The following is a 23,276-nucleotide window of genomic DNA, read 5'->3' as shown; positions in this document are numbered from 1 at the left end:
CCACCTTAGAAACATTGCTAAGCTACGTAACATGCTATCTATTTCTGATGCAGAAAAATTAGTTCACGCATTCATGACCTCGAGACTAGATTACTGTAATGCTTTATTAGCCGGTTGTCCTGCATCCTCAATAAACAAGCTACAGTTAGTACAAAATGCAGCTGCTAGAGTTCTTACTAGGTCAAGAAAATATGATCATATAACACCGATTTTATCATCTCTACACTGGTTACCTATTAAGTTCCGCATCAACTACAAAATACTACTACTGACCTATAAAGCCCTAAATGGTTTAGCACCTATGTACTTAACGGACCTTCTTTCGCCCTACAATCCACCGCGTTCCTTAAGATCACTAAATTCAAGGCTTCTGGTCATTCCTAGGATATCGAAGTCCAGTAAAGGAGGGAGGGCGTTCTCGCATTTAGCTCCAAAACTCTGGAATGGCCTTCCCGATACGGTCCGAGCCTCTGACTCGCTGACACAGTTTAAAACTAGATTAAAGACGCATCTCTTTAGTCAAGCATTCACATAATGCTTACCTTCTAGTCCTCTGTTATGCCATACGGAACCGTTTGCCACTGAAACTGCTTAACGCACCAGTGGGGCTCGACAGCCTTTTAGACAAACGGGTCGGCGCGTATGGTTGGGTTGCGGAGAGTTCGGGTTACGGAGAGTTTGTGAGTTATAACGGAAATCATTATGAACATCAGCTATGCTAATTATTTCCCATCTGCCTTTCTGCTGTTATCTCGGGACGCTTGTCCCGAGAAAAATGGCGTTCGTCAGGTCCAGTTTTGTGTCCAGCCTCTCACGGGGATTTCGGATGCCCCAACGCCTGTGATGAGACGACTCAACGCCTGTGATGAGACGACTCAACGCCTGCGATATGTTATGGCGCCGTTTGATTCATAAACAATATTTATATTTAATATTTATATTTAAACAATATGAATGTAAGCCAGAGGAGAACTGGCCCCCGACTGAGCCTGGGTTCTCCCAAGGTTTTTTCTCCATCCAATCTGATGGAGTTTGGTTCCTTGCCACTGTCGCCTTGCTTTTGGCTTGCTTTGAGCTTGCTCAGTTGGGGTTATTTATTTAGTGTTTAGCAATGTTGTTGATCTGTGTTGTGCTACTTACATGTTATCACTGTGAAGCTGCTTTGATACAATCTGTATTGTGAAAAGCGCTATATAAATAAATGTGACTTGACTTGACTTGACTAATTATGTATGTATTACTGAAAACACAGGTGTGAAGAGCCTTACCCGGGTATGGTAACCAGACTTGGAGAGGTGTGTGTTGCCTCCAGCCCCAGCGCACTTATCTCCACGGGGACATTTCAGGGAGCACCGCCACACTCCAATGGGGCGCCAGAAGAAAAACCGGCTGCGGTAAAAGGCCTGTGGAGTGGGGATGGCGCCGCTAACGAAGCCGGGTGACTCAGGGGGGTAAAACCACATCCGGTCTGACTTCAGGATCCGCCGCCTTCTAATGACGCCCTTGATGTCCTTGTAGGTTTGGACGGACGTAAAGAGGCCTCTCTCGCTGTCCTCCTTCAGCCAGGGGATGTCAGGTGATGGGATGCCATTGGGGTCTTCCCACAGCCGCACCCAGCCTTCCAGCTCCACCTGAAAGACACAAGACATACAACACACAACATTTAGTAATTTGTTTCACATAATGTGGTGGGGGTTACCAACCAAGGGATTTTCTGAAATGCATTAACATTGCTTGTGTGTGTTATGATTTTACACTTACAGGAGAGTCACTTTGTGACAAAGGGGTGGCAGACACAGGCTGGCTGGTGGAGGTCGATGGTGGTTCTTTGGGGCGAGCATCAGAGGGTGACTGACCAGGCACTATGAACGGGAGGAGCGTCTGCTGCTCGGGACTCTCACAAGAGGCAGCCTTACTGGTGGAGTGAAGCGAGGACAGCGTAGGCTTCAGCTGCTTCCTGTGCTTTTCTTTCTTGCTGGAAGACCGAGGAGACTGCTCGGGACGCTCTCCAGTTGCTGGCACACTGGTGGAGGTCGACGGCAGTTCCTTGGGACGAGCACCAGAGGGTGACTGACCGGGCGCTAAGAATGGGAGCAGCGTCTGCTGCTTGGGACTCTCACAGGAGGCCTGAAGCGAGGACAGCGTGGGTTTCTTCGGCTTTCTGTGCTTTTACTTCTTGCTGGTAGACCGAGGAGACTGCTCGAGATGCTCTAGGGTTGCTGGCACGCTGATGGATGATGGCGGCTGTTCGGGAACCCCTACCGACACAGGCTGGCTTGTGGAGATGGGAAAGAGCTCCTCTTGGCTCTCAAAGGTGACGAGAGCATCCAAAAAGACGGAGTCGTCCAGAGCGTCATCGGACCACGACGAGTGGGAGGTGTCAGCTGCTGCTGGGGAAACTTGAAGTGAAGACCAAAAATGTATAATTTAGGTTCTAATACAATAGTATAAACTATGAATTGGCCTGTACATTAAATTTAGCATTTAAGATTACACTCTTAAAATGGATGTGTTAAAAACAACACAACCTGTGTTATATCTTAACACACCTGTGTGTCTAGTTAAGGACAACACATTTTGTGTTACTTTTAACTCAACCAGTGTGTTATTGTTCTTATCACAGGGAGTGTGATTTCACTAAGTTTGCACTTTGAATTAGATTAAAATGTAGCAACTGACAAAATATTGTGTGTAAGTAAGTTTTATTTACACTGGTGCACTCTTATAAAATGATTTTGTAAATAACACAACCTGTAAAAAGAGATGTCAAAAATGACACATGCTGTGTAGATTTTAACACATGTAGTGTGTGTGCTCAGGGACAACACATTTTGTGTAGATTTTAACACATGCTGTGTAGATTTTAACACATGTAGTGTGTGTGCTCAGGGACAACACATTTTGTGTAGATTTTAACACATGTTGTGTAGATTTTAACCCGTTTTGTAGATTTTAACACATTTAGTGTGTTTGCTCAAGGACAACACACGTTGTGTCTAATTTAACACACAACCTGTGTCGTTTCTTTACACATCTCTGTGTTTATAAGGATTACACATTTTGTGTTACGTTTAACACAACTAATGTGTTAGACAGCAGTGTGTTGTTAAAACCTTTTACACACTAATGTGTTATAGTAACACAACTTGTGTCAGATACGCGTCACATGTGACTGTAGTCGGAGAGTATTTGCCAGAGTTACTTCCCGTGTGCTTACAAAAGTGTTTGGATGAACACTGACACGTATTGGTAACTTGTGTTTATGTAGTCCAGTGATGTTTAATAGAGTTTGTTTGAACATTTGGATGTTTTAAACATCATTAATCTACATAGACAAGCTCTTATTGAGAATTAACAGAGGTTTGATGTTTCATTTCAGTTTTATTTCAAGTCACCAGAATCGTGATTAATAGCCGCGTTTCCACTGCCGGGCTAGGGCTGGGCCAGAGCTAACAGCGAGCCGGGCCGAGCTAGTGGCCTCGGGCCTCAAGCACCGGGCTTGCGTTTCCACTGCCGGGCCAGTAGCCCCACAGCGCTGCCCCAGACCCCACCCCTAACACGCCTTTCAGGATCAAACGTCATAAAACCCAACCCATTTCAGCGGGTATTATGAATTGATTTATTTTTTTAAATTAGGAAGATAGCATGTATATTAACTCAACTGCCGTAGTGGCTGCAATAGTGTCCCGAGACCAGTACAGGCGATTCTCCATTTCAAGCAGCGATTTTTTGCGCGATATAACAAGTAGGGCTGCGGGCACGTTTTCAAGTTATTCATTAATCGTTAACCGAGGCCCATCGGTTAATACTCGGTGCATAGTGTGCGCGCCGCAACCTCGAGATACAGAGTAAATTTTTAACACCTTTAATAACTGATTGGACCCCATTTGAAACGAAATTAATTTATAGAAATAAAACGCAGCAAGTACGGAGCAGTTAAAGCCGCATTTCCATCACCCTTCAAACTGAAATTGCCAATTGAAAATAAGCAAAACGTCCATTTCACAAAAACTCCGTGTCTGCAAATAATAATAATAATAATAACCATCATCATCATTATTGTAACATTTTATTAGGCTGCATATGTAGAAGACGCCTTTATCCAAAAAAGGAACAGAGCACAAATAAACACAATATTTTTGACAAATATCAGCGCATATCCAGTGTGTGTGGAGCACGCACTGATGGCTGCGAGACGCCCATGTGAACAGTTTCATTGCATTTCTTTCAGTGGAAACAACTTAAAATACTCTTTAATTTCTGGTCATACAGAAAATAATAATACATTATTCGCAAATAAATTTATTTATAACAAGAAAACGTTGTGCTTTAACAATTAATCAAGGCGCGCTTCATGATCTCCGTGAACTGAAGCGTGAGACCTGAAACAGCCACCGCATTCGAATTTGTTCGTTTTAAATTGGACATTTAAAGCTTTAGTCTACAGGGGTTATATCCTTTGTAGATTAAAGCTTTAAATGTCCAATTTAAAACAAACAAATTCGAATCGAAAGCCAATATCTTCTATGTTTATGTAGCTTAATTTCTCTCTAAATGTGCATCCGGAGATGGAGATATGTTTTTAGCCGAAAATCATTTAGAAAACAATAGTTTATTAATAAACAATTAATGCCTCGTTATTTTATATTATTTTATTATCAGACACATTTATTATAGCCTATAAATCACCCATAAATCCCCTTTCTGTAGGCTGTGGTTACGGCTCTTCTCATTCAGCACTGCAGGAAAAATATCATTTCCAGGTTCTAATTTGGCCTCAGAAAACCAGTAAAATATATATTTTTTTCATATTAATTTGTCAAATATTTTAAATGTTTAAGGGGCAAAAAAATCAAACAAATATCTGAAAATTCGTCGATATGTAGCTATATATAGCCTATATATTGTTGCGCAGCATTTGGCATAGGCCTACAGTTCAAATTAAAATGTTATGCAATTTTAAACGGTTAATCGGTTAAACATGGACACCCCTATGTGCATCTTGCTTCAGATCATAACGTTCCATAACACCGATAAACTCCGCCTTTTACCTTGAGCACGCCTCTAGCCCGAGCTGGCCCCCTCTGGCCCAAGGTATTCGACGGGCCAGAAATCCTGGCCGTTGGCCCTGAGGAAGCCCCGATCAAGCCCCGGAAGTGACAGTGGAAACGCGACTGGCCCTGGCACGCACTAGCACGGCCCGGCCCTGGCCCGGCAGTGGAAACGCGGCTAATGGCTCCTTTATTTGGGCTCTTGACCCTTTACTCTTGTTTTAGTGTTTCTCTGCCTGCTGTAACTGTATTTTAATCAAATATATCTGTTATGGTGAGAGAAAATATGATCAGATGGTTCTTGATGATGTCATAATCAGCAAGTTATGATCAGGTTTTTGAGTATATGGATGGTGTGCTTTATTTTAATGATTTATTGTTAGTTCTGAAAGTTTTGTGAAACTACATCCAGCTATCCAAAAGTGCAGAATGACAAAGAAAGTTTAAAGCTACAGCAGAAACCAGTCAAACACAGATATCAAGAATCAGCGTATGGATCTCAATAATGGTGACAAACGAAAAGTTTCATGCCGCAATGCATGCTGGGACTTATGGATGAGCTTTATACTAGAGACATGAAGCTTTGCCACCATTGTTGAGAGTCATATGCTGATTCTTGATGTCTGTATTTGACTAGTTTCTGCTGCAGCTTTAAACTTTCTCTAAACATATTTTTTTAAAGAATTATAGCATCAGGTAGCGTACACCATAATATCATGTAAACACTGAGTATCTGTAATCAAAAATAAGTGATCAAATATAAGTTATCTCTTAAACATTAAACTTCTCTTGCTATGTTAAAAAACATCATGTTGAAAAATGATCATTTAATGATCTTTTTCCTCAAGATAATTTCAACTGTTTCAGATGTGCAATATAAATACACAGAAACAGCAAACAGAGAAACGAATGGTAAAGAGTGAAGGGTCAAGAGCCCAAATAAAGCTGCCACTAATCACGATTCTGGTGACATCAAAACAAACATTCAATGAATCGTCAACACAAAACCTGGTAATTCTCAATAAGTGTTTCTGTAGACGTCTGACAGAAATAAATTGTTTGTTATAATAAATTAGTTATTAATAACAAGTGAAATCAGCATTTGAAAAAAACATTGAAACCGAGGCATGATGTGATTGGCTGCCAAAAACACTCATTGATCTGAAGGTTTTTTTATGAATTAAGATTTTATTTATTTATTGTAATGTATTGTTTCATTTATTTTAGAGCTTGTTATGGGATACCATATAAAATATACTACCTCTAATTAGGTTCTTAAACACAAACTTCCCTCCACCCATTAAAATTCTATCCAGTTACATTTTAACACACATTGTGTTAAAAACTACACAACTTGTGTCAAAATACCATCAACACATGATGTGTGTTGTTTTTTAACACATCTCTTTTTAGAGTGTATGGATGTTGATTATATCCGGCCCATCCTGTTTTTCTCTATTGGTCAGATAACTGAAACGCTTAATGTTTTTTTTTTTCCTGCCCAAACTGTTATCTCTATTATGATTTCAATGAATCAGATCACAGAGACTCTCACAAAAACAGCTAATCCAATCAACCTTACGAATCAACGTCTATGCTACTGATCTGATTAACACAGGATGGGCCGGACACAATCAACATCCTAATCTTAAATGCTAATTTCAACATTGACTTTTACCTTTTGTCTTTAATGGCTCTGGGATGGCTCTTGGAACTAGTTCCTGGCCAGAATCAACAGTTTTCAATAGTTACTGAAGCCCAGTTACTTGCCCTCAGAGTAGGGGTAAAATACAGTTTTGGTATTTTGTGTATTTCTTTTTTGTAATAAATGTGTTTCATTGTTGCATCATTCTAGTTGTATTATTTGTATTATCTGTGTCCTGTCATTGTTATTCTGCTTGTGCTGTAGAAGCTTCTGTCACCAAAACAAATTCCTCGTATGTGCACAACATACCTGGCAATGAAGCTCTTTCTGATTCCGGTTCTCTTCTTGAAGAGCTGGAAGTGGCAGCAGCAGGAGTGGCATCAGATGAAGGCTTCTGTGAATGAATGAAAGCTTTGTGCTCTTGAAGTTTGTCAACATAGCATGTGTAGTAACAATCACGGCAGTTTAAAATCACCTTAACCAACCTCTCTATCGAGAATATATTTTCTGAAGCGCTTCAGGGATTTGGTGGTGATGTCCTCCTCCTTCATCACCAGCCACTGCCGCACAGAGCAGTACGCCTCCTGAGCCATCTTTCGCTCTTGATCTGTCCCACTGTGCGGGACAGTCTGAAACACCTTGTGCAGACTGTACCACTGCCACATCTCCATGAACGTGAACGACCTGAACCGTCCCTGCCCATAAATGGCCTTGTCCACGTTCATCTCGAGGTGGCAGGATACCGGTGGAAGCAGCTGCACATACCTCAGGAGGTAGTCCTTTATCCACCGGTCATTGATGGCTATATTATCAGGATGCCGGCATTCTTTGACGTGGCGATCAAGGACACTAAAATGTGATAATTAAGCATAATTAATGTATGAAGAACATACTGGACATTGTTGGATTCTGTTTAGTGCAACATGCTTACTATTTAATGTATCCATCGTCATTTTCCACCAGCCATTTGAAAGATTTCCCGTTGTATTTCCCAAACGTGATTATTAGCTGACCCAAACACTGCACCTCCGTTGGAGTGGACGTGACCAGCCGGCATCTCTCTTTAGCTGAAAACAGAAATTGTGCAGCCTCATATGCTATAGTGCACAACAGTAGGTCAACATGACTGTGTTAGAAATATAAGGTGGAAAAAACATCCATTACCTTTGTTATAAGCCTTCTTTTCATCCCTCAGGTCACGGTCGTCCGTGGTTTGGCACGGTTTATACGCCTTGGCCTCCTTTGTTGCCTTAAGAAGGCATTGTTGCCTTTCCCTTGGCACACTTGTGTCGAGGATACACACAGTCTGGTTAACTGGTTAAAAATAAAAAACAGTATACTCAAAGTGTTATAAAAATAAAAATAAAACAGAAGGGTAATGTTTGCAACATCTCATGTTTTTCTGATGCTGCAAGTCTTCCAAATTTAGTCTGATGATTGAATTTTACAGGGTTTCTATACATTCAGTGGACAGTCCTTAAAATTGTTGACCTTAACACAGCCTTAGAGATGACAACTAAATCGAAACCCACTTTGATCATTTGATTATTGGTCCTCCACAATTGTATACACATCACCTGGGGCTCGTTCTTCGTACGTCGCTAACTCAGTTAGCTGGATTTGATTGTTGGCGATTTGGCATGATCTTGGATCGTTTGGTTCTTCGACGCTCATCCTGGACTTGCTGTCATAGCAACAGGTCCGTCAGCTTGAACCTGCTCGCGAGCAGGCTTATTTCATGTAAACAGGATTAGATCGCGGCTGATACGGGAAGTCCTTCAGCGCAGCGCGATAGTGTGTAGCCTAATTTCTGAGATTTATTTTTGTTTTCTCGTGAAACGATCGTCGTGAGGGTGTCGTTTAAATACATTATTATTTTGTTGGAAATGCACATTAATGTTTGATTCGATGTCGGGCTTCAACAACAGTACAAAATGTTTGCATTGCCCTAAAATTATTTGCGAGTGGTTTCCTTTACACTACTGGAGATGCGGAGAACTTGATAAGCTTTCTGTCGTGCCATTCACAAAGTAGTGCTCTTAGTTTTTTTTTTTTGCCACAATGACATGCTTTGGCCAACTAAAGGGAAGATTTCAGGGTCTAAAAAGCCTGAGGGTTGCACCTGACAGGGCCTGTGACATTGCATGTGCCATATTACACAACACTGCCAACATCAGAAAGAAAAAAAAAAGTTTCATTAAGCCTAAAATAAAAGACAAGACAAATTTGCAAAACTCTATTTGCTTAGAGTTTTATTTCAATTGTTCTTTGTAAAGAAAAGCCAGTTATTCAGTCATCTTTTTAAAAGATATTATGCAAGGTCAGCAATAGTATTCTGTGATTTTACTCTGAAGTTTATTTTGAAGCAATTCTATTTCTAGTGCAATTTTTTCTTAGTCAAGTTCTGTTTCTCCCCCTGATTTTTGTTTTTTCAAAATACTCTATTTTCTGTTGAAGACTCATATAGGGGACGAATTTAACCCTGTGTCGTTTGTGTCACACATGCCTCATGCAACAAATAAAAAGCAAAAGTTGTCTCTACACTGCCCTCCCCTGTATCACTGCTGTGTGCAGACTCTTAGGCCTTTCTGTACATGTGGACTCCTCTCAGAAATAACAGGCATAGGCACAAGTAGAAATCAATTAAAGCCATCAATTAAATTAAAGTTCTTCCTCCAAAGGACAGTCATCTGAGAAGTTTTCTTCACTCTCCAGTGCAATGTGATTGATAACTCATGGCAAAATATTTTTACATTAACATAAGTTTATCAGTTTTTACTTTCAAAAGACAAAGCAATTTATCATTACTCAAGATTTAACAGCTGAAATGACTAAACCAGCCAATTTGGATTATAGGTCTACTTCATTTAATGCAGCAACAAATTATTTCACAGTGTACAAAGATAATTTAAATCTCATTTCCCAGTGATGAAGGTGTTGCTGCTGCTGGTCCCTGATGTGAGTCTGGAAGAACTGAACCCAGGGATGCCCTTCACAACAGGGCAATTCACATTCAACCCAAGGGTCAGCTCTTCTGCCAGGGTCAGGAGCATCATTATTATTTTTTTCTCAGCCTTTTTCCTGGTTGCTTTTATAAACAGACAATCATTTATTTAACAGTGCCTTTTTAAAAGAGACTAGTAGGCCTATAAGGCCTAAAATTACCATTAAATAGAATATTTTTGTACTTCACTTTGACCATGTCCATTAGTGCGGTGACTCGACATTACAATGAACAAAGTAATTATGAAATTATAAAAATAAAAATATAATAATAATAAGTTATTAAAACATCTAACATGGTCACCACAAACGCATTTAATTTGTCTTCTAGTTTTGCCAGCACTCTCTCCTGGCTTTTGCACACTTTGAGATGTTCCCTGGCGTTTTAATTAAAGACTGAAATCGGCATAACCTTGCATTAAAAGCGCTTGCTCTGCTTGGGAGAAAAACTGGGCGTGTTCTTTGGCCATGCTGAACAGCCAATAGCAGCGCTGCTGATCACTGGTTCTGCTATCGATACATGTACCCTTTTTAAACCAACGCGAGAACGCGCAGTTATCTCAGATAACTCAATCCAGCGATACTAATCATAAACAACAGGTGTGTTCGAAGAACCCAATTAGCCGGATCATGATTAGCACGATGATATCATCTTAGATCTCTCATTTGATCTCGGATGTTTTAAGCAACGTACGAAGAACGAGCCCCTGGTCACAATAACTAAGGTTATGTAAGCATACACACATATAAAACCCCAAAAATGTATGACATCATCATAATCAATGCCCAATATAGTGCAGTTGACCTTAATTTTTCATGTGATATATTATATAAGTATGTAGGATCAGCAGATCTTAAACATATTCTTAGATTAGTAATACTACACACCCTCAAAGGGGTTTATTATTGTTTACATTGTGTGAGCTGATCGTTTTTTTTTTTTTTACAAGGTGTTCATTTATGAAAATTCAGCAAAAGGTTATACAATTGAAGACTGCAATCTAACATATATAATGAATAACACAATAAAACAATCAAAGACTGCAATCTGACTTAATTATAGAATGAATGAGACGATCACAATGCTAGCAGACGCTTGGTTCTCACACATCACGTAATAAACAGTTAAGAATAGACATGCATCACGTTTAGCTTGTACTTTGACAAATAATACAATCACATTTATCATTTTTACGCGACGATAAATCATTGTCACTTACCTCCAAGTTCGGAAAAGTCTTATTATGATCTCCATCACCTGTAGCGCTCTGATTGGAAGTCTACGTTCGCCCGCTGAACGTAGACGGTTCGGCTCTCTGATTTGCCAGCGAACGTAGACTCTGGGCCAATGACGTTTCTCCCGGCTGAACGTAGACTGTTCGGCCCTCTGATTGGCTTAGAGTCTACAGTGAACGTAGACTCTAGGCCAATGACGAGCCGTATCAGTCTACGTTGAACGTAGACTTTGCACTTCCCTAGAGAGATCGTCTGCGAATCCCAAATGTGGGAATCTCGACTGCATAATTTATGGTAGTGGGGGACTGCGTTCGCGCTCTCCCCTGGACAACACTGGTTAAAAGGGCAGATTAGTAAAGCTCCACTTGAGGTTCTTTTGTTTTGTTTTTTTTCTCCACTTCTTCAATATCCAGAGGCAGTCCAGAGAGTTGAACTGCGGCGGTTGCTCGAGAGATACGAAACAGTCTAGGACCGGTCTGTGTGAGGAGGGTTTTCTTTTTTCTCCTCAATTCTTCAAATAGTCTCCAATATTTGACGGACGACTTAGTTCACAGCAGTTGTCCTGGAGGCAAAGTTGTTCGGAATGAGGGGTTCTATCATGTGGTATGAAAACATTGTGCACGTGTGAAACGTCACGTGATATACAGCCACCCATGTTATGTTTTTTTCTGTTTACAGCGCCACCAAGTGGCCAGTCGCCGCATTCCTCTTCAAGTGACCACGGGCTGAGCCCGTACACAGGTGTACCGAGTTGGGTGCAATTGTCTCATTCCGTTGGAGAGTTATAGCCGTTCAAGTAAAGCCCGCCTCGCCCACCCCCAACGTTTTGGCGTACCGTCGCCAACGTGGATGGAAATTCCAACTGTTTCCCGATCCCTGTTGGCAGTCAGACTCCAGAGAATCTTTCTGCACCGGTTTGGGTCAGATCGAGCAAAAAACCTAGGACTAGTGTGCAAAAGTAGGTTTTTCAGAAAATCCAAAATACCCGAAAATCTCGCCAGCGCGACCACCCAATCCGAGGCATGCATCTTGTTCGGCTCGAGCCAAGGATTCCGGTGATGTAAGACACTTGGGTCTGCGACCGACGGTCGAGGAGTTACGAGCCATTTCGTACTTTTGATCGCTGCAGCGCCACCTTGGGGCCGATCGGGGCGAGCCTTGGTGAGGTTGTAGTACCGGGCCGGTCCTACCATCCCTCAGAGTTTCAAGTCTCTACCACGGACGCTTTGGTCTGCCCGCTCACTTTTAAGGCGGAATGTTGATGATCCAAAATCCCAGGTTGCACTCCAGAGTGTCGTGCTGTGCACTCTGTTGTGATCCATTTTCGTGTCAACCAATCTGAGCTGAGCTTGTTTGCCGGCGACCTTAGACCCTCGCGCCGCGGCCCAGGTGGGCGTGGCCTTTGCCGGCTCCCCCGCCTCGGCGTCGCTGCGTCATCGCTTCTCGGCCTTTTGGCTAAGATCAAGTGTAGTATCTGTTCTTATCAGTTTAATATCTGATACGTGCCCTACCCGGGCACCACATATTAAATTGATTTTTGGTCCTGGGAGATGGAATAGGGGCTTGCTCCGTCCACTCCACGCATCGACCCGGTATTGCAGTACTTCTGGGAACGGTGCACCCTCCTAAAGCTTTCAATGAAAGAAATGTAGTGGTCTTGTGTGGCAGAAGGTGATAATGGAGCTAGTGTGAGTGGGTGTTGTAGGTGATCATGTGCTATACTAGCCTGGGTAGAATTGTGGTGTAAAAACAAGACAAAAATGAACCCCTGTTCCTCTGTCGGTTTAACATCTGATCCGTCCACTATTCGGGGACGGCGCATTATGTACATTTATGGCTCATGGAGCCGGATGCGGAGCGTGCAAAAAAAAAAAAAAAAAAAAGCCCCTTTTTTGACTGGTAAACCGCTGGTGAGGATTGAGGAGAGGGACAGGTTGCTTTTGACTGAAGGCCTGGGAATTCATACTTACCTGGCAGGGGAGACACCATGATCAGGAAGGTGGTTCACCCAGCGCGGCCTATTGCTGATTGTTCTGTTTTCTCGTTTTTTGCTTGGGTTTAATACCTAATAGAACAACATGTCGACCGTTTTGGTGCGAAGGAATACGGTCAAATTCGAGTTACTGGAAGGACTGGAGATGGACCGACTGAATTTCAGTAGGAGAATATTACAGACAGAACTCGGTTTTCAACCCTCACAACTGGATTACATCTTTGCCTTTCCTGGTAGGAAGATTTTTGAAGTGGTTTTTACCACCTTTTCTTCTTATGAACTCTGTGTGAATAGATTTAATTCCAAGAAGAGCACAACTCCTTGTTTCCAGAAAATTCTCTTGACCCCTTTATCTGAAAGAGATATCAGAACTGTGACTGTCTTGATACATTCTGAAAGGATTAAAATTGAAGATGTTACCACTTGGCTCTCTATGCACTGTACCATCTTAAATACTTCTTTGATGAGAGATGAGGATGGGATAAAGACTGGAGCTTCCAAATTCCAAGTACGTTTGAGGAAAGATGCAGAAGGTAATTACCATCACCTGCCCGCACTAATCCAATTAGGCCCAATTAGGGGCTATGTTTTCTATAATGGGCAACCAAAGGAATGTAGGAAATGTGGCTCCTTGAACCATATAGCAGCGAATTGTGAAATGGTAATCTGCAGACACTGTAATAGTAAAGACCATAGCTCTAAGGATTGTCAGCTACCAAAGAAATGCAACCTATGCGGGGCCGAAGATCATAGGTTTCGTGATTGCCCTCATGCTTACTCTAACAAAATAAAACAACAAGATCGTGAAGAAGGACGGAATATGGTGGATTTTGAAGACCCAGAAAACAACATCAGAAGTGGATTTCCCTTTGTAACCCATCAAGATGGTGCCCAGGATGTTACGATTACACAGGGAGAACCTAGTATAAGTCCTTCACTACATCCTCATGGATTAGTCGAAGTCCCTGCACCCTCCTCTCTAAAAGAAGATCTGATAGACTTGTCAAGAGTTCTTTTTTCCCCCTTGGAACCTAATGTTAACAAGAGAACAGAGGAAGAAACACAAAAGGACCTTTCAGTTGAAGAACCAGAAATTGCAATGGATGCTATGGTATCAACGCCAGATAAGGAAGGCCAAAAACCAAGACGGAACATCCTCTTGGAGGTAGCTGAGGCTTTTCCTCTGTCCTTATCTCTTCTATCTGAAACTCCAACACCAGAGTCCACTCCAAATGACAACAAACATTCTATACAGGAACATGAAGAAGTAGCTGACTGGTCATCCAACTCTACACCCTTCTTGGACTTTGACGAAATTGAAAGTTTTTCAACCACCACCCAAATGAAAGAAGTGGCATTACCAAAAGAATCACCTTCACGATCTAAGAGGGAAAAGAAAAGAAAAAGGCCAAAGAGCAACGTGACGTCTCCTACGTAACCTTATCCCCTCTAGGTTATGCGTTTATCGATTACATCCATTAATACTAGAGGTTTAAATGACCCGGTTAAATGCTCCTCTGTGTTTTCCTTTTTATATAACGAAGGTCACGATATTGCCCTCCTTCAAGAGTGTAATCTACCTTATAAACCTAATTATAGATCCTTCCAAGATAAGTGGAAATATGGTCATTCCTTATGGTCTGGTGATAATAAGAATAGGTCTTCTGGAGTGAGCATTCTCTTTAGAGGTTGGCAATTTGAGATCCATCAGGTCAAGGAACTGGTCAATGGGAGACTTATGTATGTGGATGTAAGATTGAATGGGATACTCCTTCGTATAATTAATGTATATTGTCCTCCAGACTTACAAGAACGAAAAGAAGTTTTGAAAGATATAGCTTCATTACTTTTTTGTGGACATGAAGTGATTATGGGGGGAGATTTCAACTGTATAATAGCAAAAGAAGACAGGAAATCAACAAGAACAGTAAAACTCGATTCTAGCTCTGTAGATCTCACAGACATTCTTAAGGACTTCCAACTTACAGATGTTTTTAGAACTCAGAACCCTAATATCCCTGGTTTCACTTGGTCTAATGGATCTTCCTCTTCCCGTATTGATTTTTTCTTTTCTTCACCAGCAATTGAGGTAATAGAAGCCTCTGTGAAACCTGTTTTTTTTTCTGACCATGCCAAATTGGATTGTGTATTAGATGTATGTGGTAGTAATATGAGAGGCCAAGGATTATGGAAGTTAAATACAAGCTTGCTAGAAAATCCTAAAGTTGTACAAGAATTGAAAGGAATGTTATACCAATGGGAATCACTGCAAGACATATATTCTTCAATAGGTGATTGGTGGCAGGATCTTAAAATTAGAATAAAGGAGTTTTTTATAAAGAAAAGCAAGAAAATTACATCAAAAAATAATTATCGGTTTAAGAAATGTCAGAGAGATCTACAAACTCTGTACACAATGTCTCTTTCGGGATTTAATGTGGCAGATGATATTGCAAAACTTAAGAGAGAAATGGCTAAAATAATGGCTGATAAGAACAAGACCTACATTATAAGGAGTAGAGTTCAGCATTTTGAATCCAATGAAAAATGCACTAGATATTTTTTTAGGAAGCTTACTGGATCCCAAAGTTTAGATTCTATAAAAACCCAAGAGAATAAAGTAATAACAGGCACACACAATATAGTATCTCATGTCTTCTCCTTTTATAAGAACTTGTATAGCTCAAAAAATAGGAAAAATGATGAAATTGTTGCTTTCCTTTCTGAAATGGATAGTAACACTCAAGGAGATTTGAGAATTGATGACATAAACCTATGTGTAGAGGATTTGACCAAAGCAGTTAGAAGTATGAGTAACAATAAATGCCCAGGAGCGGATGGGCTACCAAAGGAATTTTATACAACCTTTTGGGAAGAGTTAAAAGAACCTTTGTTGAGGATGTTTATGGAAAGCCTACACATAGGAAAACTTCCGTCTTCTTTAAGAGAAGGAGTTATCTCCTTGTTGTTCAAGAAAGGCGATAGACAGGAGCTAAAAAATTGGCGACCTTTGACCTTGTTAGGAGTAGATGTAAAAATCTTGTCCAAGGCGCTCTTTTTTAAACTCCAGCCTGATATGCCAAAATTTATCAGCAATGACCAAACATGCGGGATTAAAGGGAGCTCTATACAAGATAATCTAGCATTAGCAAGAGATATATACCTGTACGCACAAGAACGTAAACTATCTCTGGCAATTTTGGGCCTTGACCTGGAAAAGGCCTTTGATAGCATAGACCATCATTATTTACATACATTGCTGAAGCGTTTGGGCTTTAGCTCAACCATTTGTGCATGGATCAGCCTATTGTATGCAGGTTGCCAAAGTAGAGTTTTGGTGAATGGGCACTTGTCAGAGCCATTCGATGTTTGTTCGGGTGTGCGTCAGGGTTGTAGTTTGTCCCCACTGTTGTTTGTTTTGGCAATTGAGCCATTGGCCTGTACTCTTAGACGGAACCCTAGGATTAGGGGCTTTCCAATTCCAGGTGGTTCAGGTAGAGTGGCCAAAGTTTCTCTTTATATGGACGATTTAACACTTTTCCTCACGGATAATAATTCCATAAAAGAAACGCTGGAAACTTGTGAGAGGTTCGCTCTAGCTACAGGAGCTAAGATTAATAAATCCAAGACAGAGGTTCTGTACTCGGGTTGGAAAGAGCCTCAATTAAATTTGGGCTTTAACCCATTCAGACCCTGTGTCCATTACAATGGACATCACATGTCAGCCCCCTTTTTTTTAAACTTCTGGAGCATTTCACCTAGTTTAAAGCCTGCAGTCCATGAGATTGGACGTTTGTCATCCAATCAAATGCCAGAAAAGCTCTGCATGTGGTAATTATATATAAAAAACACTACATTGAAGAGAAGCATGTCAGCACTTCACTCCAAACACAGAAGCAAGCAACATTTTCTAAGTTATATTTACATTTTGTATATATTTTTTCCAGTATTTCATGGTTTGTATGTAAAATAGAAAGATTGAACTTATTAATTAAAGTTAAAAATCGACTTTAGAATTGCAGATTTTAAATCAGGATTTTTTTAAATGTGTCTGTCCATTAGAATGGACAGTAGGTTTGAAAGCCTGTTACTGAAGTCACATTTTCAGTAATGCTGATTGAAATTTCTTTTATAAAAAAAAAATAATATCACAGTACCGATACATTTTTGAATTTTTTTCATGTGCAGAATATTTAGTTCTGAAGTGCTTGAACATATAGCTGATGAAAATATCTCAGATGTTGACTTTATGTGGAGTAACGAGGAAGATGAAGATGTAAGAAAAATATCCATATTTAAAACTTTATATAGTAAAATAACTTCTGGCCAAAAGAACGCATGGATTTGACTTAAATCTAAGGCACAACTTAAATATTAATATTTTTAATATTTTATATTAATATATATATTTTTATAGATAGATGCACTTTTATGATGCATAGATCTACTTTTATCATGGATAGATGAACTTTTATGAAGGCTAGATGCACTTGTATCATGGATAGATGCACTTTTATGGACTTTCAAAACAAAAACAACAGCCAATATAAAGCTTGGAAGGGTCAGAACATTGTTTAATATAACTCTGATTGTTTTCATCTGAGAGAATGTAATATACACCTAGGATGGCTAGAGGCCAGGGTGAGAGGCCAGGTTAAATCATGGGGTAATTAAAATTTTTGGGTGAACTATCCCTTTAAAGGTATAGTTCACCCACAAATTATATTTGTCATCACTTACTCACTCTCATGTTGTTCCCAACCTGTATGAGTTTCATACCATTTTTATTCTGCTGAACACAAAATAGGTATTATAAAGAATGTCGGTAACGAACAGCTGACAGTGGCCATTGACTTCAATAGTATTTTGTTTTCCTATATATTTTCCAAATAACTATATGATATTATTATAATATAAAATTATCATTATTAGTAACTATTTCGAAAATTACAATAATATTTAGCAGTAATGTATCAATATATATTACAGTACAATGCCGTATAATTGATTACAGCAGTAATCAAATTGCGAAATTACGAAATACAGTAAAAATACAGTAAAGTACTATTTTGTAGTTTGCATTACTGATCTTGTGCACTGTAAAGGGAATTACACTAGGTACTGGAAATCGAAATACAGTGACTTGCTGGCAACCGTCCTGCCAGTACTGTAAAAATACAAGAAAACACAGGATGCACACCGGAAATGACTCTAACATGAATGCATTGATTGATTCCTAGGTTTATTTTGTTATGAATCAACAAATGTGCAATATATAAAGGAAAAACCTTATGATTAAAGTTGTAATGTTATAATGTTCAAGTTTTTGATCCAAAAAAAGAAAGATGCACACAGAAAATGACCAGATTGATTGATTCGAAGATATTTAGTTTGTTACAAACAATGTGCAATCTGTAAAACAAAAACCTCAAAATTATAGTTGAAATGGTATACTGCTGGAATTTTTTTGACCTTGAGAAAAAGCTTAAAGTATAGACCAACAAATTTTATGTTTATTAATTTATTTTATGTTGGTACATTTTTCGGAAGTACACCTGTTTTGACCTGATGTCCATTGGAATGGACAAAAAAAATCACAATGAAAGCCATCATATAAAAAAAAATTTTTCATTTGTTTTCATTTATAGAAGCCTCATGAGCTGGGAAAATGTACTTTTATATTTTTCAGAAACTTGAAACATAATTCAGGTCTGAAGGGGTTAAAAAACAGGTAAAATCCATTAAAATTCTGGGCCTTTTTGTGGGGAAAGACATGGATAAGATAAATTGGGATTATAGACTTAATAAAATAAAGTGGAAACTGAAGCAATGGAAAGAGCGAGACCTTACTCTGAGAGGGAAAGTGCTGATAATTAATGCAGAGATTTTGGCCTCTCTTACTTTTTTAGCCTCAACTTTCCCGGCACCAATACAGTTTATAAGATCTATTAGGAAGGCCTTGTTTAGTTTTTTCTGGAGTTCACAGCATGAAAAAATTAGACGAGAAATACTGTATAAGCCAATAAGCAAAGGAGGGATGGCAGTCCCAGAATTGGGGTTCAAACTGGTTTCTATGTTCATTACACCTATTTTAAAAGCCTGTCTGACAGAGAACCAAGGCATCTTATGGCATTGTTTCGCCAAACTTTGGATAGGTCAACAGGTCGCTAATGCTTGGGGAATGAGACTCTCGCAAAATACTCCACATGCCGAATATAGACCTGAAATGTATGATAAGGTGCTATCCCTTTTGAGGAAAGTGACAACCCCTCACATCCCTATTGAGAAATTAAACAGAGTAACTATTCAAGAGAAGTTATATCCAGGATTAGAGAGAATTACCCCAGTAGGAAATCTTACTGAATCTGACTGTGTTACAGTCTGGAAGAATGTAGATAATAGCTCCCTGTTTAATTCCCATAAAGATATCGCTTGGCAAGTGGTCCATCAATGCTTACCTACTCGTGTTTTTTTGGAAAAAAGAAACATGTCAAGGAGCTCACGATGCCCTAAGTTTAGGTGTGGAGAAGACGAGTCTATTAGCCACTTGTTTTATTTTTGCAAATATGCTAGAGAGGTCTGGTCCTTAGTACGAGAATGGATGGTAGAATTATACAGATTTCCAACTGAATCGGATATATTGTATGGAGAATTGAATAATGTGAACTCGGATGATTGGATAAGATGGTGGATAGCTATTAATGTCATTAAAGAAGGGTTATGGAAAGCAAGGAATATTTCTTGTTTTAAAGGTTATGATATACCTGCAGAAACAGTGATCTCTTCAAGCCTTGTCACAATCAGAGACTATGTATTAAAAGACAGGAAAACTCTTTCCCTGATTGAAACTATTAAGAAATGGAAAGTTTCAATCAAATCCCCAATTTTTTTCTACTTACAAGATGAAATTTCGAAGGCCTTTTGATGGATTTGAGGAATATGTATCATGTTGTATTGTGTATGGTATGTTTTATGTTGTATGGTGTCGGAAATTGAACTTTTTTTTAACCATAATTTGAAAAAAAAAGGAAAAAAAAGAAAATAACAAAATTATTTAAAAAAATTAAAAAAGATTACAGCATATGATGAATGGATTCGGTGTATATGAATACTATGCGTATTCTATAGGACTCAAGTGAATCCTTTCTGAGCTGGAAAAAAAAAAAAAAAAAAAAAAAAAAAGGTTCACCCAGGGCGAGGCTCGGCCATTGCACTCTGGGTTGTGCTGACCCCTGCGAATTCCCCAAATGTGGGAATCTCGACTGCATAATTTATGGTAGTGGGGGACTGCGTTCGCGCTCTCCCCTGGACAACACTGGTTAAAAGGGCAGATTGTTAAAGCTCCACTTGAGGTTCTTTTGTTTTGTTTTTTTTCTCCACTTCTTCAATATCCAGAGGCAGTCCAGAGAGTTGAACTGCGGCGGTTGCTCGAGAGATACGAAACAGTCTAGGACCGGTCTGTGTGAGGAGGGTTTTCTTTTTTCTCCTCAATTCTTCAAATAGTCTCCAATATTTGACGGACGACTTAGTTCACAGCAGTTGTCCTGGAGGCAAAGTTGTTCGGAATGAGGAGTTCTATCATGTGGTATGAAAACATTGTGCACGTGTGAAACGTCACGTGATATACAGCCACCCATGTTGTGTTTTTTTCTGTTTACAGCGCCACCAAGTGGCCAGTCGCCGCATTCCTCTTCACGTGACCACGGGCTGAGCCCGTACACAGGTGTACCGAGTTGGGTACAATTGTCTCATTCCGTTGGAGAGTTATAGCCGTTCAAGTAAAGCCCGCCTCGCCCACCCCCAACGTTTTGGCGTACCGTCGCCAACGTGGATGGAAATTCCAACTGTTTCCCGATCCCTGTTGGCAGTCAGACTCCAGAGAATCTTTCTGCACCGGTTTGGGTCAGATCGGGCAAAAAACCTAGGACTAGTGTGCAAAAGTAGGTTTTTCAGAAAATCCAAAATACCCGAAAATCTCGCCAGCGCGACCACCCAATCCGAGGCATGCATCTTGTTCGGCTCGAGCCAAGGATTCCGGTGATGTAAGACACTTGGGTCTGCGACCGACGGTCGAGGAGTTACGAGCCATTTCGTACTTTTGATCGCTGCAGCGCCACCTTGGGGCCGATCGGGGCGAGCCTTGGTGAGGTTGTAGTACCGGGCCGGTCCTACCATCCCTCAGAGTTTCAAGTCTCTACCACGGACGCTTTGGTCCGCCCGCTCACTTTTAAGGCGGAATGTTGATGATCCAAAATCCCAGGTTGCACTCCAGAGTGTCGTGCTGTGCACTCTGTTGTGATCCATTTTCGGTGTCAACCAATCTGAGCTGAGCTTGTTTGCCGGCGACCTTAGACCCTCTCGCCGCGGCCCAGGTGGGCGTGGCCTTTGCCGGCTCCCCCGCCTCGGCGTCGCTGCGTCATCGCTTCTCGGCCTTTTGGCTAAGATCAAGTGGTCTGGTCGGACGTCTGAGACAGCGATCGCCTCTTGTCGGACTTGGTCTCGTGTGTTGCTTGTCACACGGGACATACACCCTTCAGGAGGTACATTGACAAGCGGCTTTTAATTGACGACTCGTTCTACGAGGAATCTTCTTGTTTTAAGGTAAGCAGGTTTTAATTTATTTATTGTATATTTATTGTTGGATTTTAGCCGCAGCAGGCTAGTGGTGCCTCCAACATGTCGGCTGCTCGTGCCGGCATGAGGAGGCACCACAGCGTGCGTTTTAAATTTAAGACAAAGGAGGATGGCACTCTCCAGGCGATGTCCAGGTTGGACTTTTCCAGGAAGTGCATCCAACAGACTCTTGGTTTTAAGGCTATTGATATTAACTGCTTGTTGACTCTGCCCCTGAATCATGGCTTCGACGTTAGTTTTGCTTCTGCTTCCTTGCTAAGTACTTTTTGGGCTCGGTATTGATTGTGTAAAGCCAATTTCTCCATGTTCACTGTGGAAAAACTGACTGATAATTCACTGAAAGTGGTGATTGTCAGGATGTTTAATGAAACAGTCAGTGGAGAGGACATTGCTGTATGGTTGGCAAGATATTGCTCTATTCGTGGTCAACCAGTCAAGGTTTTAGATGAAGACGGTATCTGGAGCTGTGCGTGGAGAGTGCCCATTAAACAATGGGCAGATCCCAACAGCTACCATGGCCTGAGTCAAATTCCTTCTATGATTGTGTTGGGAGAGAATAGAGGTTACATCCATTGTCAAGGGATGCCCAAGCTATGCCGCAAGTGTGGCCAACTTGGGCATCTCGCCGAGGCGTGCCAAGAAGTAGTGTGTAGGAAGTGCAGAGAAATTGGACACACTTTTGAAGAGTGCAAAAATGGCAGAAAGTGCAACCTCTGTGGAGAATCATCCCATCTCTACAGAGACTGCCCCCAAAGTTTTGCCAACAAGCTAAAAAACAACAAAATGGCCGCCCCACCCAAAGAGCAAACGATAAAGGAGGCGGGCCCTGAGGTTTTGGCGGGAAATTCAAATCCTCAGCCAGCCTCAGGGATTGGACTGGAAGAAGGAAGTGGGGCGGCCACAGGGGCGGAGTCAACTCGAACAGCTGGTCAGGGGGAGGAAGCCAATCCTCAAAATGATAATGGTAAAGAAGAGGTGGACGACAAAGAGGAGGAAACGGCTTCCTCCCTTGTCACCGTGTCTGAGGCTAGTGGGTCAACTAGTGGGAGTGAGACAGATTCTTCTCTTCCCAATGCTCAAGTGCAGAAAAGAACTGCGAGATCTCCTCTGGTCCAAACAGAGGAGAAAAAGCTGCGGGTAGCGCACCGGCTAGATAGTTCCCCCATGGAAGATCTAGACCGTGTGTGGCCCACAGACTCTCCTAATGAAGTATCTTTTCTGCATTTTAAGCTAAGAACATCGACGCCAAAGGCTTCACAAGAGGTTCTCTCTGTGAGCCCTGAGACGTCAAGCACTTTCCTCCCTGATCCCAGGCTATCTGGGGAAAAGGGACGGCAAGTGCAACAAGAAATAACCTGATTTTAATTAAATCTCTGTAGTCCTTTTGTTGCTTTTAAATGTCTCATACCCTTTTAACCATACTGCTCATGGCTCTCACTATCTCCACCATCAATGTGAGAAGTGTGAGGAGCAATATACGAGCACAGAGTGTCCTATCCTTTTTAAAAACTTTTAAGTCAGATGTGTTTTTATTACAAGAATGTGGTCTGCCTTTTTTATCCAATTACAGAAAGTGGGAGGAGATTTGGACCCCAGGAGTTTCTGTTTGGAGTGGGTCCAATTTTAATAAAAATGACGGTGTCGCTATTTTAATACAAAACCCCAATATCTTGGTGAAGGGCAGCACTGTGGTGAGGGACGGGCGGGCAATTTT

At 40.9% G+C, this 23,276-nt stretch overlaps 1 protein-coding gene and 2 non-coding genes across 3 annotated transcripts; 2 read left to right on the top strand and 1 right to left on the bottom strand.

Annotated features, from left to right (window-relative positions):
- Positions 1-1,469: 1,469 nt before the first annotated feature.
- LOC120475226 (uncharacterized) lies at positions 1,470-13,472 on the bottom strand. Its single transcript, XM_089119410.1, has 7 exons — positions 13,385-13,472; positions 7,861-8,010; positions 7,628-7,763; positions 7,182-7,545; positions 7,006-7,090; positions 1,762-2,399; positions 1,470-1,631 (listed from the first exon to the last, which is right to left on the bottom strand). Exons 1-6 carry the CDS (start codon positions 13,470-13,472, stop codon positions 2,170-2,172), a joined length of 1,053 nt encoding a protein of 350 aa, XP_088975536.1. The 3' UTR covers positions 1,470-1,631; positions 1,762-2,169.
- On the top strand, positions 12,371-12,561 carry LOC148997126 (U2 spliceosomal RNA). Its single transcript, XR_016148613.1, has one exon. It is a non-coding gene; the product is annotated as a U2 spliceosomal RNA (small nuclear RNA).
- Positions 13,473-20,067: 6,595 nt separating the features above from the next.
- LOC148997125 (U1 spliceosomal RNA) lies at positions 20,068-20,236 on the top strand. Its single transcript, XR_016147722.1, has one exon. It is a non-coding gene; the product is annotated as a U1 spliceosomal RNA (small nuclear RNA).
- The last annotated feature ends 3,040 nt before the right edge of the window (positions 20,237-23,276 follow it).

The sequence above is a fragment of the Pimephales promelas genome, chromosome 2, assembly GCF_988280905.1.
Source record: "Pimephales promelas chromosome 2, fPimPro1.hap1.1, whole genome shotgun sequence".
Lineage (NCBI taxonomy): Eukaryota > Metazoa > Chordata > Actinopteri > Cypriniformes > Leuciscidae > Pimephales > Pimephales promelas.
Note: the sequence above shows the minus strand (reverse complement) of the source record. Positions and strands in the feature narration are given on the sequence as shown.

Coding starts and splice junctions, on each gene's coding strand:
- LOC120475226 (XM_089119410.1), bottom strand. CDS start 13,472: ATGGTAATTACCTTCTGCATCTTTCCTCAAACGTACTTGGAATTTGGA. Junction 7,764..7,860: donor AAAGAAGGCTTATAACAAAG/GTAATGGATGTT, acceptor TTCTGTTTTCAG/CTAAAGAGAGATGCCGGCTG. Junction 7,546..7,627: donor GACGATGGATACATTAAATA/GTAAGCATGTTG, acceptor ATCACATTTTAG/TGTCCTTGATCGCCACGTCA.